This window comes from Gopherus flavomarginatus, chromosome 13, assembly GCF_025201925.1.
Source record: "Gopherus flavomarginatus isolate rGopFla2 chromosome 13, rGopFla2.mat.asm, whole genome shotgun sequence".
Classification (NCBI taxonomy): domain Eukaryota; kingdom Metazoa; phylum Chordata; order Testudines; family Testudinidae; genus Gopherus; species Gopherus flavomarginatus.
Genome location: NC_066629.1, coordinates 27,762,890 through 27,778,007, shown reverse-complemented (window position 1 = coordinate 27,778,007; position 15,118 = coordinate 27,762,890). Strand labels below are relative to the sequence as shown.

General features: G+C 45.3%; 1 protein-coding gene across 13 annotated transcripts in view; it reads right to left on the bottom strand.

Annotated features, from left to right (window-relative positions):
* CEP164 (centrosomal protein 164) overlaps positions 1 to 15,118 on the bottom strand; it is a 96,505-nt gene that overhangs the window by 65,995 nt on the left and 15,392 nt on the right. For 8 of the 13 annotated variants that reach the window (XM_050921858.1, XM_050921861.1, XM_050921865.1 and 5 more), the window contains 4 exons: positions 13,522 to 13,644; positions 12,585 to 12,662; positions 5,278 to 5,430; positions 2,371 to 2,811 (listed from right to left, as the gene is read on the bottom strand). In XM_050921858.1, coding sequence (XP_050777815.1) covers positions 2,371 to 2,811; positions 5,278 to 5,430; positions 12,585 to 12,662; positions 13,522 to 13,644 — 795 coding nt within the window. The remainder of the gene's footprint in view (positions 1 to 2,370; positions 2,812 to 5,277; positions 5,431 to 12,584; positions 12,663 to 13,521; positions 13,645 to 15,118) is intronic. The other 5 variants (XM_050921863.1, XM_050921870.1, XM_050921859.1 and 2 more) reach the window with 4 other exon arrangements.

The window sequence follows — 15,118 nt, the reverse complement described above, 5'->3', positions numbered from 1 at the left end:
CTTTGCAGAGAGAAAGGGCTTTTGGAGGAGAAGGGGTTGGAGAGGGTAAAGAAGTGCTCTTCAGATTGTCTCCACAGCATTTGGACATCCCTTGATGAACGGCGTCCGCACAGAACTTAAGCTCCTCCACTTTGCCTGCAAAGATCTTCACAACTCCAACCACTGCCAATTCTGACCATTATTCCCTCCCTAAGTCCAGCCTGCTGCTCTGGCACCCAGCTCAAGCCTCACACCTAGCTTCTCTATTTCTCCCACTCGAGACCCCACGTTGCCTGGAACACACCACAACTGTAGCATCTACCACCGTGAGCAGCACCTGGTCTTTAAAAGGGCTATGCTCAGAGCAAGTACAACTCCTGGGGGTAAGAGTGTACTGGAATGAGCCCTATGCCCCAGTCCTGCAAAACTTACACACATGCTTAACTTTATGAACCTGAGTCAGACTGCGGAGGGATTAGCCTTTTGGGATATGCTGTCTATGAACTGGACACTGTACATCTGTTTGGACTCAGCTCCAGGAGGCAGAGAGTTAACATACCCTGCTGGAATGGGAGCACTTGAGGCTCTGACTCTCACCAGAGACTGCACTGTAAAACACCTTGCTTATTGGCTTGGCTGCTTTCTGGGGTCTCAGTGGAAGAATGGTGGGAAATGTGATGTGTGTGCTGGAAAGTATCACATTCTGCAGAGTCTATCCACATCTGGCATCAACTCCCAGAGGTTTGGTCCCCTCCAGCCTCAGACCCTCCCTTCAGCATCCTTCCTTGGAGCTGTAAATATCAGAACTGGTAACTTATTTTACACATCTCCCCCATCTCTCAACAAGCCAAGAGAAACCACTGACAGCTGGGTACAGTGAGAACACAGAAGGATAGAGTCATGGGACTGGGAAGGACCTCGAGAGGTCACTAGTCCAGTCCCCTGCACTCACGGCGGGACTAAGTATTATCTAGATCATCCCTGACAGATATTTGTCTAACCTGCTCTGAAAAACCTCCAATGACAGAGATTCCACAACCTCCCTGGGCAATTTATTCCAGTGCTTAATGTCCAACCTAATCCTCCTTTGCTGCAATTTAAGCCCATTGCTTCTTCTCCTGTTTTCAGTGAACAATTTTTCTCCCTCCTCCTCGTAACAACTTTTTATGTCCTCCCGTCAGTCTACTCTTCTCTAGAGTAAACAAACCCAATTTTTTTCAATCTTCCCTCACAGGACGTGTTTTCTAGAACTTTAATATTTTTGTTGCTCTTCTCTGGACTTTCTCCAATTTGTCCATATCTTGCCTGAAATGTGATGCCCAGAACTGGACACAATACTCCAGCTGAGGCCTAATCAGCGCAGAGTAGAGCGGAAGAATTATTTATCGGGTCTTGACTACAACACTCCTGCTAATACAGCCAGACTGTTTGCTTTTTTTGCAACAGTGCTACATTGTGGACTCATGTTTAGCTTGTGATGCACTATGACCCCCAGATCCCTTTCCGCGGCACTCCTTCCTAGGCAGTCATCTCCCATTTTGTATGGGTGCAATTGATTGTTCCTTCCTAAGTGGAGCACTTTCCATTTGTCTTTATTGAATTTCGTCCTATTTACTTCAGACCATTTCTCCAGTTTGTCCAGATCATGTTAAATTTTAATCCAATTCTCCCAAGTACTTCAACCCCTTCTAGCTTGGTATCATCCACAAACTTTGTAAGTGTACTCTCTGTGCCTTTATCTAAATCACTTATAAAGATATTGAACAGAACCAGACCCAGAACCAATCCCTGCGGGACCCCACTCGTTATGCCCTTCGAGCATGACTGTGAACCACTGATAACTACTCTCTGGGAACGGATTTCCAATCAATCAGTTACGCACCCACCTTATAGTAGCTCCGTCTAGACTGTATTTCCCTTAGTTTATGAGGTGGTCATGCAAGTATCAAAAGCCTTATTGATATACCACATCTAGCACTTCCCTGCTAGCCGCAAGGCTTGTTACCCTGTCAAAGAAAGCTATCAGGTTGCTGTAAAAACCAGCTTGCCTACTACAGATGGCAGCACTGAAACCTGAGTCTTATTTCTCTTCTAAAGATTTGAAGCATATAACCCAGTTCAGGGTCTTTGCCTGTTGGATGTTCTGGACAGCACTTCTTACGTGCAATAAAGAAGGGGTTTTCTAGAGACAAAACTAGGAATTTGTAGAGCACTTGCACCACAATTCAGGAATGCATTACTACTAGGAAAGCACTTACACACATGCTTCACTTTAAGTCCATGACAAGCCCTATTGTATACAGTCAATGGGATTTAAGCACATGCTTAAAGTGCTCTCCTGACTGAGGGCCTTACAAAGCAGTGGAGGCTGCAGGCAGGCAGATTTCTTACTTTGCCAGCATCCAGCTTGCTGTCGGTTTCCAGATCAGCTGCTTCTTCCCTCATTCCATTTACAATCTTTTCACTGACAGACACAGCGTCAATGGTGACAGCCACACTTTCCATCTGATCTGTCTCAGCAGCTCTAACATCTGGCGACGCAGCTACGGGATGCCCTTGACTGCTGACCACATGTGTCCCCTCCGCTGTCCTTTCCCCCGGAGTTCCTGACTGTTCATAAGCCACAGAAACTGCATCTTCTACATCAGTATCTTCCTTTTCTAACAGTTCATTCCCCAGGGGTTTCCCACTGGATTCCTCTTTGTTCAGACCACACAGGCTGCTGTTAGCATCTCTGTTAAGCAGTTTGTCCGGAGCTGGAGGGCGCACACCATCAGAATCCAAGGGAAACGTTTGACTTTCTTCAGCGTGACTCATTTTCAAGGACTCCTTCTAGGCAGCAAATTAAACACAATTAGAGCTACATGGCGCTCATGCTTTGCCCCTTCTCTCGGAGGATCCTTTGTACCAAAGCGGGTCTACATTCTCCTATAGAAGGACAAGGAATTACAAAGCATTGGGTGACTTCAGCAAGGCCAGTTTGAATTTGTTTTAATTTATCCCACTCTTTGAGAAAAGGAACTTCCTTGTGATGAGTGTCCTCGTCTCTTAGGGCTGGAATTCTGCTTTCATACCCTAGGGATCCGAAGGTGTGTGAGTTAGTGACTGATGCTGCAGGGACCAGAGGCCAGCACATTAGTCATTACATGTCCCTCACTAGCACTCACACACAGCCCTGGACATTGCAATCTGTTACTAAGAGAAGGCAGTTTGAAAGATAGATTGTTGTTGTTGTTTTTAATTTCTGCCTGGAGCTGTCACCTAGGCCAGGTTAACCAGGAGATGCCTACTGCATTGTCCACCTTCGGCGCCGGACCAAGGACAGATGTAGGATTCGAACCCACAATCTCCAGGCCCAGAATGAGATTAAAACTGACAAAGGGATACCGATAAGAGCAAAGGAGCTAGTCTAGTCTAAGGCCCACTGAACAGGACATATCAGACTTGGAAAACACAATCTGAACAAGCTCAGTCACCCAAAGCTTCAGCAGCATCTCACGGCAGCCAGGCAGCACAGGAAACTCACAACAAAAGTACAACCCCCATGAGAATGCTGGGAAAGTTTCCCTCATCAGCATGCAAACCGCATCTCTGACAGGTCTTAGTTTCTCACTGTTTTATTAATGCTGTGGTGACTTGTTGAAGGCTTCAGCTAAAGCCTTGGTACAGTTTGTACTGTACGCAAATGGCACATTTTATCTGGGTATTTTTACCAAGGTGTCACTGGAACAGTGTCGCTCTGAAGCCTAGAATGCCAAGATACTGAAAGGATGCCTAGCAGGCTGCCATTCAGATGAGGGAATTCAGCAGGACTCAGGAGCTGAGTTGGGGAGAACAAAATCAAATCACTGGATATTCTCCCAAAACACTGCAGCATAACTGCATTTCAGTGTGTCACCGGCAATTTGCCAAGTGATAAAATGAAAGCCTGAACCTACTTCCGTTCAGGGCTCCGTTAACACAGGCTTACAAATGCACCACCAGCATTGGTCACTTCTACAGTGCTTTTCAACGGGACCTGAGAGCTCAAGCATGCATTTGACATGCGAGAAGAGTTTTATATTTTCATGTTTCCCTGACATCTGACTCCCAGTCCTGAATAAGTTTCTCTCATTCCCGGATGTTACTGCGTCAGCAGAGATTGGTCACTGATTGATGCATCACATAAGCGAGTCCATTTTGGAATTTGTTGGTTTCACCACTAAACAGCCAAGATACTTAACTTTTAAGAATGGCTCCTGCCTAGCGATGGTCACCCCTTTCCAGTCTAATTTCATAGGGTATTTTACTGTGCAGTAGCATACACACAAAGGGACACTGATAAGGATAAGGGATAAGGATATCCCTTTGTGTGTATATTCTTCCCTTTGATGAACACAAACAACTCCCTTCTGCATTCACTGGTGTGTCTACAGGTCACGGGCATAAGAGACTTCTCTTTAAGCAAGTTTACATGACACACTGGAGTGGCTCAGAAGGGTTGTAAGAACAGACTTATGCAAGGCTGGTTTTTTACTGTTATATCTGAATGATCACTACATACAGTTCTATAAAATAGCGAAAATGCAAATTAGACGCAAGCAGAGATGCAAATTCTCCCATTCTGCCAGGGCAGAGGAAATTCTACCAGGCATTTCGGTGCTATCGCAAGTCAGTCAGGTAGTAACTGGCTCTAGCAGGTCTTCCCACAAGCTGCAAGATAATTTACCTGCAGCTGACTGACATTCTGAATGGTGTGAAATTCCTGCTTATCATATACATTTAATGCCCCACTGATCAGCATAAATCTGGGGCAAACACACTAATACCAATGGGATTGGATTTCATAGCGTAATCCATGATACAGAGAGATGACTGATCACTATAAGCAGCAATCTCTAAAGCTGAATTGCTACTCACCATGAAAAACAGTGCAGCAATGCTGCTTGTTGTTTGTATTTAAACAAGTTTAACACAAAAGGGCATAATGGTGGGAATTTAGCTTTAACACATGATGTACAAAAAGCTTCTAAAATGTGAGTTCTTTGGCTTTTGTTGTTTGAAGCCAGACTCTCAAGTTTGGGTTGTTCCTGGGAAGACAAGCACACAAAGCAGCGTAGGATCTGCAATGTTAGCCTGGAAAACTTTGTATTTGCTGTTCAGGTTAATAAATCTTTTCCATGCAACATTTTAACCACCAGAAAAGAAAAGTAACAATCTGATGCTTTATCGCAGCACTAGCAGATGACTGTTTTCTGTACCATACAAAGCTTCAGAGACATCATGCAAGCCAGTGATAGCAAAGATCCACTGGGTCACCTCTTTCAGACCTCCAGCTTCATCTTCAGAATTCCTTAGGTGCGGGAGCCCAGGTTCTGTAACACTGGCTAACCGGGTACCACAGTTGTCTTCCTCTGCCCTGCAGCTGCCCTGATGAGCAGAGCTCCACACAGATGCTGCCACTCCTCTGAACTGGGGGTGTAAGAGGCATTTCATTTACTTTCTCCTGGTACACCAAACAGTACCAATTAACATTCCCCAAAAAGGAGTTTCATAGCTTACATTTCTCTTGCTGATACCATTTAAATACATTTCCGGAAGAAAAGCAGAGGCCTAGTAGTATTCAAACCTTGGAGATACGTGGCCTCTCTCCTAAAATCTAGCTGGATTGATTTTGATACTTTAGAACAAACAGATAATTTTCATGTAAGCCAAGAAGAGAGAGAGTTCTGAGTGACAGCAACAAATTATGTTTCAAGCATTTTTTTTTATTTGTAAAGTGTTCTTACTATATGGTTATTGGCTAGAAAATCCTGGTTATAAACTGTACATATCTATAGTTTGTAAAAACTAGACAAATTCTTGTGATACATGCTTAGAGTTGTGATGCCTTGAGGGAGGGGTGCCATGGCACAAAGCATGTACTGTGAGGGTGGATCTATTTACACTACCGTGGTGGGGGTCCATTTAGCTTAAAGTTGTCTTTCTGTATATAGTGAAATTAGCATTCTGCTGCCATTCTTAGGGTACGTCTACACTACAGGATTATTCCGATTTTACATAAACCGGTTTTGTAAAACAGATTGTATAAAGTCGAGTGCACGCGGCCACACTAAGCACATTAATTCGGCGGTGTGCGTCCATGGTCCGAGGCTAGTGTCGATTTCCGGAGCGCTGCACTGTGGGTAGCTATTCTGTAGCTATCCCATAGTTCCTGCAGTCTCCCCCGCCCCTTGGAATTCTGGGTTGAGATCCCAGTGCCTGATGGGGCAAAAATCATTGTCGCAGGTGGTTCTGGGTAAATGTCGTCACTCATTCCTTCCTCCGGGAAAACAATGGCAGACAATAATTTCGCGCCCTTTTTCCCTGGATTGCCCTGGCAGACGCCATAGCAGGGCAACCATGGAGCCCGTTCAGCTTTCTTTTAACTGTCACCGTATGTGTACTGGATGCCACTACCAGAGACGTTACTGCAGCACTACACAGCAACATTCGTTTTCTTTTGCATGATAGCAGAGACAGTTATCAGTCGTTCTGTACCGTCTGCTGCCATTGTAAACAGGCAGTAAGATGACGGTTATCTGTCGTTCTGTACTGTCTGCTGCTATCATGTGTGCCCCTGGCTGAGGTCGGCCGGGGGCGCAAAGGCAAAACTGGGAATGACTCACCGAGTCAATCCCTCCTTTATGGTTTCTAAAAATAGAGTCAGTCTTGCCTAGAATATGGGGCAAGTGTACTAGAGAACCAGTGTATCAGAGAGCACAGCTGCTCCATGTCAGATCCCGCAGAAATTATGAGCTACATGCCATTCACGGGAGGGTGCCTCTGCAACAACCCCACTCGTTGCTTCCCTCCTCCCCCAACCTTCCTGGGCTACCGTGGCAGTGTCCCCCCTATTTGTGTCATGAAGTTATAAAGAATGCAGGAATAAGAAACAGTGACTTGTTAGTGAGATAAAATGAGGGGGAGGCAGCCTTCCAGTGCTATGACAGTCCAGGCAGGACATTAAGCGGTGCGGGGGAGAGGAGCCCAGCATCCCGCTGCTTTGATAGTCCAGGCAGTACAGAATCTTTTCTTTACACAGGAAAGGGAGGGGGCTGATGGAGCTCAGCCCCCAGTTGCTATGATGAGGACGGTTACCAGCCATTCTGTACCATCTACTGGGAATGACCGGGAATCATTCCTATTTTTACCCAGCCGCTCCCAGCCAGCCTCACCCGAAGTCAGCCAGGAGCACTCACGGGTTGATAAGAAGGACGGTTACCAGTCCTACTGCACCGTCTGGCACCGGGGAGGGGAGAGGAGCGGATACTGCTCTTCACTGCTGCAGCATCGCGTCTACCAGCAGCATTCAGTAGATATAGAGCGACACTGAAAAAAGTCAAGAAACGATTTCTTTCCCTTTTTTTTTCCACGTGGTGGGGGGAGGGAGTAAATTGACAAGCTATACCCTGAACCACACTGCACAATGTGTTTGAACCTACAGGCACTGGGAGCTCAGCCAAGAATGAAAATAGTTTTCGGAGACTGCAGGGACTGTGGGATAGCTGGACTCCTCAGTATCCCCTCCCTCCCTCCATGAGCGTCCATTTGATTCTTTGGCTTTCCGTTACTCTTGTCACGCAGCACTGTGTAGCCTGGAGATTTTTTTCAAATGCTTTGGCATTTCGTCTTCTGTAACGGAGCTCTGATAGAACAGATTTGTCTCCCCATACAGCGATCAGATCCAGTATCTCCCGTATGGTCCATGCTGGAGCTCTTTTTGGATTTGGGACTGCATCGCCACCCCTGCTGATCAGAGCTCCATGCTGGGCAAACAGGAAATGAAATTCAAAAGTTCACGGGCTTTTTCCTGTTTACCTGGCCACTGCATCACAGTGATGCACTGTGGGATACCGCCCGGAGGCCAATACCATCGATTTGCGGCCACACTAACCCTAATCTGACATGGTAATACCAATTTTAGAGCTACTCCTCTCGTTGGGGAGGAGTAGAGAAACTGATTTAAAGAGCCCTTTATATCGATATAAAGGGCCTCGTAGTGTCGATGGGTATGGCGTTAAATCGGTTTAACGCTGCTAAAATCGGTTTAAACGCGTAGTGTAGACCAGGCCTCAGTTGTGGAAGGGGGTTCAGCTGGCATGAGAAGTGTAGGGGTTTTTTTTTTAATTTTTTTTTTGAAGAAAAAAAAAAAAAGATTTAATTGGGGATTGGTCCTGCTTTGAGCATGGGATTAGACTAGATGACTTCCTGAGGTCCCTTCCAACCCTGATATTCTATGATTACCAAGGTGACTGCCAAGAGAGACTGTTTAACTTAATATCTTCTACCAAGCCTCTTCTACCAAGATAGATCTTGGATGTGATGCTACACTGGCAGCTAAAGGGTAATGATGGAGACAATCCCAAATGGGAATACATGGTCATTCATCCTAAATGAATTCATTGCCACAGTTAGCAGCTACTGTAAGCTTCACCTTTGGCCGAAAGGGCAAAGCTGATCCAATTTGTAAGACACACTGAGAAGACCCACCACCATGGATTCCCAAATGTCACGCTATACATGCTCTGCATGTTTTACTGCTTCTGCTTTTCAAACTGCTGGTCAGCTCAATTAATTCACTGCTCTACCAAGATCTTGCTACATCAGGGGCTTGTTCCACTGGCCCGAAGAGAAGGCTAGTGGTTACAGAAGTTGCTAACCATGCTCCTCACTACAATGGAGAGAATAATGCAATGAAAAGTTTATCTATTCTTACCCTTAAGGTAGTCAACACTGTGCCGATTATTTATGGATGGCGCATGACTTCCTTGGAACACATAACACTCCCTCCTGCACACATGTCTCTGCATTAATGCAAACTAGCACACTACTGTGCTGCATTTATTTATGGAAACTGCTCGCCTTTCACATATTTCCATCTCCTAAAAAAATCGTGGCATTTTAATGTTCCATCATATAGATAAGCCATGTGACTCCAAATGTTTACCTGCAGACAGACCTTTTTGGAATGCAGAGCACCAAAGCTCCCTGAACTGCTGGAGGTACAGAATGATTTGCTACTATGTCATGCACAATTTTCTCTCTCCAGTCACCCACTGACAAAAGCCTTCAGGCCGCTCCCATTATAGCTTGAAGTACTCTTGTATTCCCAGTCATGTTAATACAATCTTTGCTGCAATTACCCCAGAAATCCCTCAAAGATTGGTTCAGAGAATATTTAACAATGACAATTCAAACCCCATCATCTTCACCCTCCTTACCTCCCAACCCCCAGAAAAGAGAGTTTCCGTGATCACAAATGTAAGAAAAGCAAAATCAAGTTCTTCAACATCTGACTGCCTTGATTTCCCACTCCCCTTCCCCAGATTTAGTTACTCAGCTTCCAGCTCCACCCCTTAAAACACCCTGGGATTTCTATGAATTATTTCCAGTTCTCCTACCCTTTGGACCAGTCCACTTAATTCTTTGCAGTCTCCTTTTCCAGCAAGCATCACTGCACATCACTAAAACGATCACAGTGTCTCCAAATATGGATTCTCAGTCTTGGATCCACTGACTGGATTTTTACCAGCTCTGTAGGCAAGCTGGCTTATCACTTCATCCCGTCACTTCTCACACACTCCTTCGTGGGGCCTGTTTTATGGACCTTTGCTTCCTTTTGATTTTGTAATAAAGATAGAGAAGGGCTTGGGATGCAGAGAGAGCTGGCTAACGTGAGTGTTCTCCTACTGCCATCTTATGGCATTAAATGTGAATGGTAATTTCCAGTGGGACATTATAACCCATCAGGCCTCAAGGTAACATCCATCTAGGTTACTAGTTCTTAAGAGGCAGTCTGGCTGTCGGGGGGCAACTGCCATTTCATAACAGATCCCAAAGCCCTGCCATGGCAGTGGAATGCTAAGCGCTGTCTTTGTTCCTAGCCACATTAACATCTCAGTGACGAACTGGGCCCCAACAGACTTTTTGTTGTTCTGGAGATGAAGACAGCTTGGGTCTTTCCTATTCACATCCAATTTAACACAAGCTGCCTTGCACACTATGCCCAGAGCAGCAAGCATTCGAAAGCTTACTTTTCATGTGCCATGAAAAAGGCTAACGAAAATACTGCATAGCATTTTAAAATCAATTAATTTGCCTCTCAGATGCTGGAGCAGAATTTTTAAAGCAGTGAGAAGGGATTAATGCCCACAGGAACAGCATGGCTCAATCACTACAAACTGCTTTCAACACACAAACCCCACGTCCTGTTAATTATGTACAGACAAGCAGCAACCCAGCCCCAAGAAAAATAAAAACAGATGTTCAAGGCCATACATGTTTTTAAATCATCATCATCAATGCTCAACATTTGAGGGCAAGAATTTATCAACAATGCACCAGAAAAGGGAGCGGAGACCAAGGTTCTATGCTTATACTAAAGCAAGTGGCCACGTGCCAATATTCCTTTCAGTTTCCACATAACAGTAGAACCATAACACACTCGCCAAAAGGAATGATGAAGCTGAAGAGGAAAAAAACCTGAGGACCTCGCTGAAATATAGTTTCCGTATTTCCATATTTAGTTATTTTACTTGCGAATGTTACTTCTATTCAGCCACTGGAAAAGGCAAAGATGAAATTAAATCCTGCCCAATGCACATACTGCCACGCCCGCAGAAACCTGAACTCTCAAGAAGGGGCTAGATGGTTCTGTCCTTGGCCCTCAGATCTTCTCCCACTATACGATACCTCTGGGGTGACCATGTACACCTGCATGAGTTCCACTGCCTACGCAACTGTGCCCCCGGGAGTTCAGTTGGACCCGACCGTGGCCAAAACCAAGCTCTGTTTTTCCCTTGAAAACCCTCACCTTTTCCCAACCACTCCCCTGTCCCTCAGGCCTGCGACCCTGGGGTCATCCTGGCCTCTAGCCTCCCCTCCTCCCTTCACATCCAGATGGTCACTAAGTTTTGCTGCTTTCCTCATTCCAATCCCTCCTAAAGATCCTCTTCTACTGAAGACACTAATCCAGGACAGTCAATGCCCGACCTGATCCTGACATTATAAAAGGACAAAGAGGTAAAGTTCAAAATAAAACCAAAGAACAAAACCACAACCATTCTGACTTCCAGCCCCACATGCTCTTGGGGTATCTCATATTATCCATGGCTGTCTTAAGCTTCCTGGGGCAGGCACTGCATTTTCCATTTGTGCCTTGGAAAGCACAAGTCTCTTAACTGCATAACAACTATGCCATACTGCACGTAGGTAGTATTTCTATTCCAGTTTTTCTGGTGAAATGAGTAGGTTAGGATCCATTTATGCCATAAATGTACATCATGAAATATACTGGGCAGAGCTATCATTGCTGTGGGACCCTTCCTTGACTTAGTTTTAACCGTGCACACCTGAAGCTCCATTAACATGGAGCGAAATGCCTGGGTATAATGATGAGATCTAAACAATGCTGCGTTAAGAATATCAGCAAATGGAGGAGTTCGCTCTGCACATGAACTCCCCACATTGGTAACTGTGGCGCAACTGCACCATTATAAGCAATAGTGGGACATTTTTGGAAGAAAAACCTAGCATAGAGATGGTCAGTTTATACAGGTGCAACTCCACTGATTTCAGGTGAGTTACAATCTATTTATACCAACAGAAGAAGATCAGACATTTTTCCAAAAGAAAACTCAGAATTTACAGAATACAGCAAAAACCTTTGACCCATAAAATGGCACAGTCTGCCATCTTCTCCTGTTTCTCCTGTTAAAGCACTGAGAGCTTTTAGAAGATTCTACCATGTGTACCTCAACTGATATTTACTAATTCTCTCAGATAAATAGCACCCCCCACTCCAATTAACTTGAGAGAAGTAAACCCAGGATCTTACAAACCCCTCATCAGGCCAGGCAGGGAAAACATGGACTGCAGTGCTCCAGAGGGGGTCAAAGACCATTATGCTCTTCTAAATACCTCAGCAGACACATACTCAAAAAACCTCTTCTGGGCATGCACAGTATGTCTTTTTCACTCACTCAGTCTTACAAAAAAAACACATCAGTCAGCACTATTTACATGCCAAGTTTCAAAGCTCAGCCATTTTTTACATTTACCTACATGACAAAGAGACTGTGGTAAAATTCCTGTTTAAAAACCACAGTAAAAATTATCTACCTACCCTAGAAGCAGAGAACTCAAAAAAAGTCTGACTGGATTTTGTTTAAACTTAAAAAAAAAGACTCACCTTTGGACAGAGACCAACCAAGGAAAATTTCATCTCCAAAAATGTTTTTTTTTAGAAAATGATCATGAGAAAACAAAGGGCTCACATGTTAAACTGATACGCAGCCTGAATAACAGCGAGTTCTACCGAAACATTTTACAATGCTACAAAGTTATTTTTATGCAAACTTTCAGCCGCCTTATTTTAAAAACGCAATCCTAGGACCTCCCTTACAAGCCCAGTTTCAAACACAGTCACCATCCTGCAAATGATATGAACAATAACAAACAGCAGAGCAACTCAGCCCCAAATTCCCCCAGTGCACCTGGGAATATCCAGCCACTCATTACTATCTCAAGTGACATATTTCTTTCCTGAATGCTCGTGACGATTCCAAGGACACCCTCTCTCTTACCTCATACTCGAAGCCACCTCCTAGGGCGCTAATATCCATGTGCAGATTTTTGAGCAGTCTCGCTGTCCCACGGAGACTCTATACATTCAAAAAAGGAAAACAACTGCAGATGAGTTTGTATCTTTGCAACTGGCCGTATTTCAGGCCATGCTTGAGGACATTCTAGGATTTAGTAATTGGTGGAAACAGGGCAGGGGAACTGCAAGACAGTGTGTTAAAGCAACATGATGCCACCATCTGATTCATTTCAGAAAAACTCCTTAGCAGCATATCGCTTCCTGGATTGTTCTCTACAAATCAAGGGATGGCCACAGGCGGCCACCTGGGTAAGGGATTTCTCTGCTGGGTTTGCAGGGTTCTTCTGTATTACTATCCTGAACTGCCATTTCGCAATAGCACAATGAGCTCACAAATGAGTGTGCTCATACAGATCTCAGTCCAGTCCACGACGCCTAGGATCTTGTACCCACTGAATTTAATGGCAAAGTTGCCAGTGAGGTCAAAGGGGCAGGATTAGGCCCACGGAGATTGTGGACGTGTCCACAACAAACACTGAAACCCTCTACAAATCTAGGAGTAGAAGAGGGCCCAGATAGGCACTTGGAAGGGAAACTTCCCTAGCTGACACATCCATGGCCAAGACCCCTACAGACAGTAGCACTCATCCTCTGCAAAAACCTAACAGATCAAATCAGAGCAAGAACAGGGTTAAATACCTTGGGGAAAAAAGATAAGAAACTTAGCATAAGTCAAACCCAGAAGCATTTGAACCACAGGATATTCTAGGCTGAAAACCCTCAAGAGGCAAGGACTATCAGGGTCTATTCCCTGGATTCCCTTAGGGGATCTATGCACAGCCTACAAAAAATACAAACAAAAACAAAAAAAAACCAAGGCACTCATAGGAATCTAATAGGTGTCTCAGCTCTCTTGCTACCTGATTCTCACTCTCTTCTTCTTCCTCTTCATCTAGAGCTAGGAGATTTAAGGAGGCTTTTTCCTCATGCATGGATCCCAGCAAGCTCTTAGTGCAGCCGGTGGATTTAAGGGTCTGTAGAGGCTGCAAAGTCAAAAAAGGGGGATGAGGGATAGTTAGATAAGACCAAGCCAAAGAGGAAAGAGGACACAGGCATATCAAAGCATGGCAGCCCAATTCCATCCCTAGTAGAGGGACTCTCTCACCAGCTTAGTAGCCCACAGTCAGCATAGCAAACAGAATATCAAGGACTTTGCAGGCTAACCTGACTGTCTGAAACACTCTTATTTTGCAGAGAGTCATTGCAAATATATCTTGACTACCAAGGTGGTGAGCTCTGCTTTAGGCAAAAGTTTCCATTATATCAAAGGTGCTCTCACTGCAAAGAGCCACATATGCAAAAGCTCCCCACCCAAGAAAATAAAAATTCATCAAGTTGGATTTGCAACAGACTTCCCCCTCCCTCTTTTCTGTTTTAAGATGAATGTGGTGCTGGCAGAAGGTGTAAGATTGACAGCTCTGGGGATGCAAGATCTCTATACCCACCGAACAGGTACACAACCGATGGCAACGAAAGCTTCACTCCCACCCCAACTAACGTGGGCTTCTCTACATGGCAAGTTATTGAGAGACAAGCCAGCACGTGCATCTACAGCCTACCAGCTTGCCACTCAGTAACATCCCTGATGGACACTGCTACAATGCACTGACAGTCGCTCCCCGGGATTTGTGTGCGCTGTAGCCGTGTCCACACGGGACGGTCTTGCACAGCAAGCTGGCACACTGTAGATTCACACCCTGGTCCACCACACAGTAACTGGGCTTGTAAAGGAGCCCTGTGTCTCTGCTTTCTGCTGGAGGGACCTCTTCTCGGGAAACAAAGGGAATTTCAGTCTCTGCAGCCCATTTAGTCTTTGCCCTCTCTGTGGTGACCAATGAGGGGCCAGCTGCCATTTTACAAAGTGAATGTTTCCCCTTATGGCGGAGACCCAACAGCCTCAGATGGGAACTGCTGCTCAGCTGCTAGTGTGACGGCACCTGTGATGTCCTAGTATCACAGTGAATGAGTGCTCCATCCTCCCTGACAGAATTAACACACCGGGGCTCAAATACTAGAATGATGGGCACCAACGTTGAGCTTCCATAGCTAGAAGGTGGGGAAGAGAGGAGCAACTCTTATGCTCCAGCAGTGTCATTCTGAGTGCAGGGGGCTGGAGAGCATCAGGCCCAGGATCACTGCCACTTTGGACTAGGTTCCATACAAACATTTGTGGCGGAATGCAGAGACAGGAAACGGATTTGACATTTCTAAGCATGGCTTCACAGACAAAGACGGGATAAAAACCATGTACGAGGAACAGGGATACTGCCTTTGAAACACCATTCTAGTGTCTAGTATCAGAGCGGTAGCTGTGTTAGTCTGGACCTGTAAAAAGCAGCAGAGTCCTGTGGCACCTTATAGACTAACAGACGTGTTGGAGCATGAGCTTTCGTAGGTGAACACCCACTTCACCAGACGCATGTGTCTGCGGAGATTCCTGAAAACATGGTGAATTGC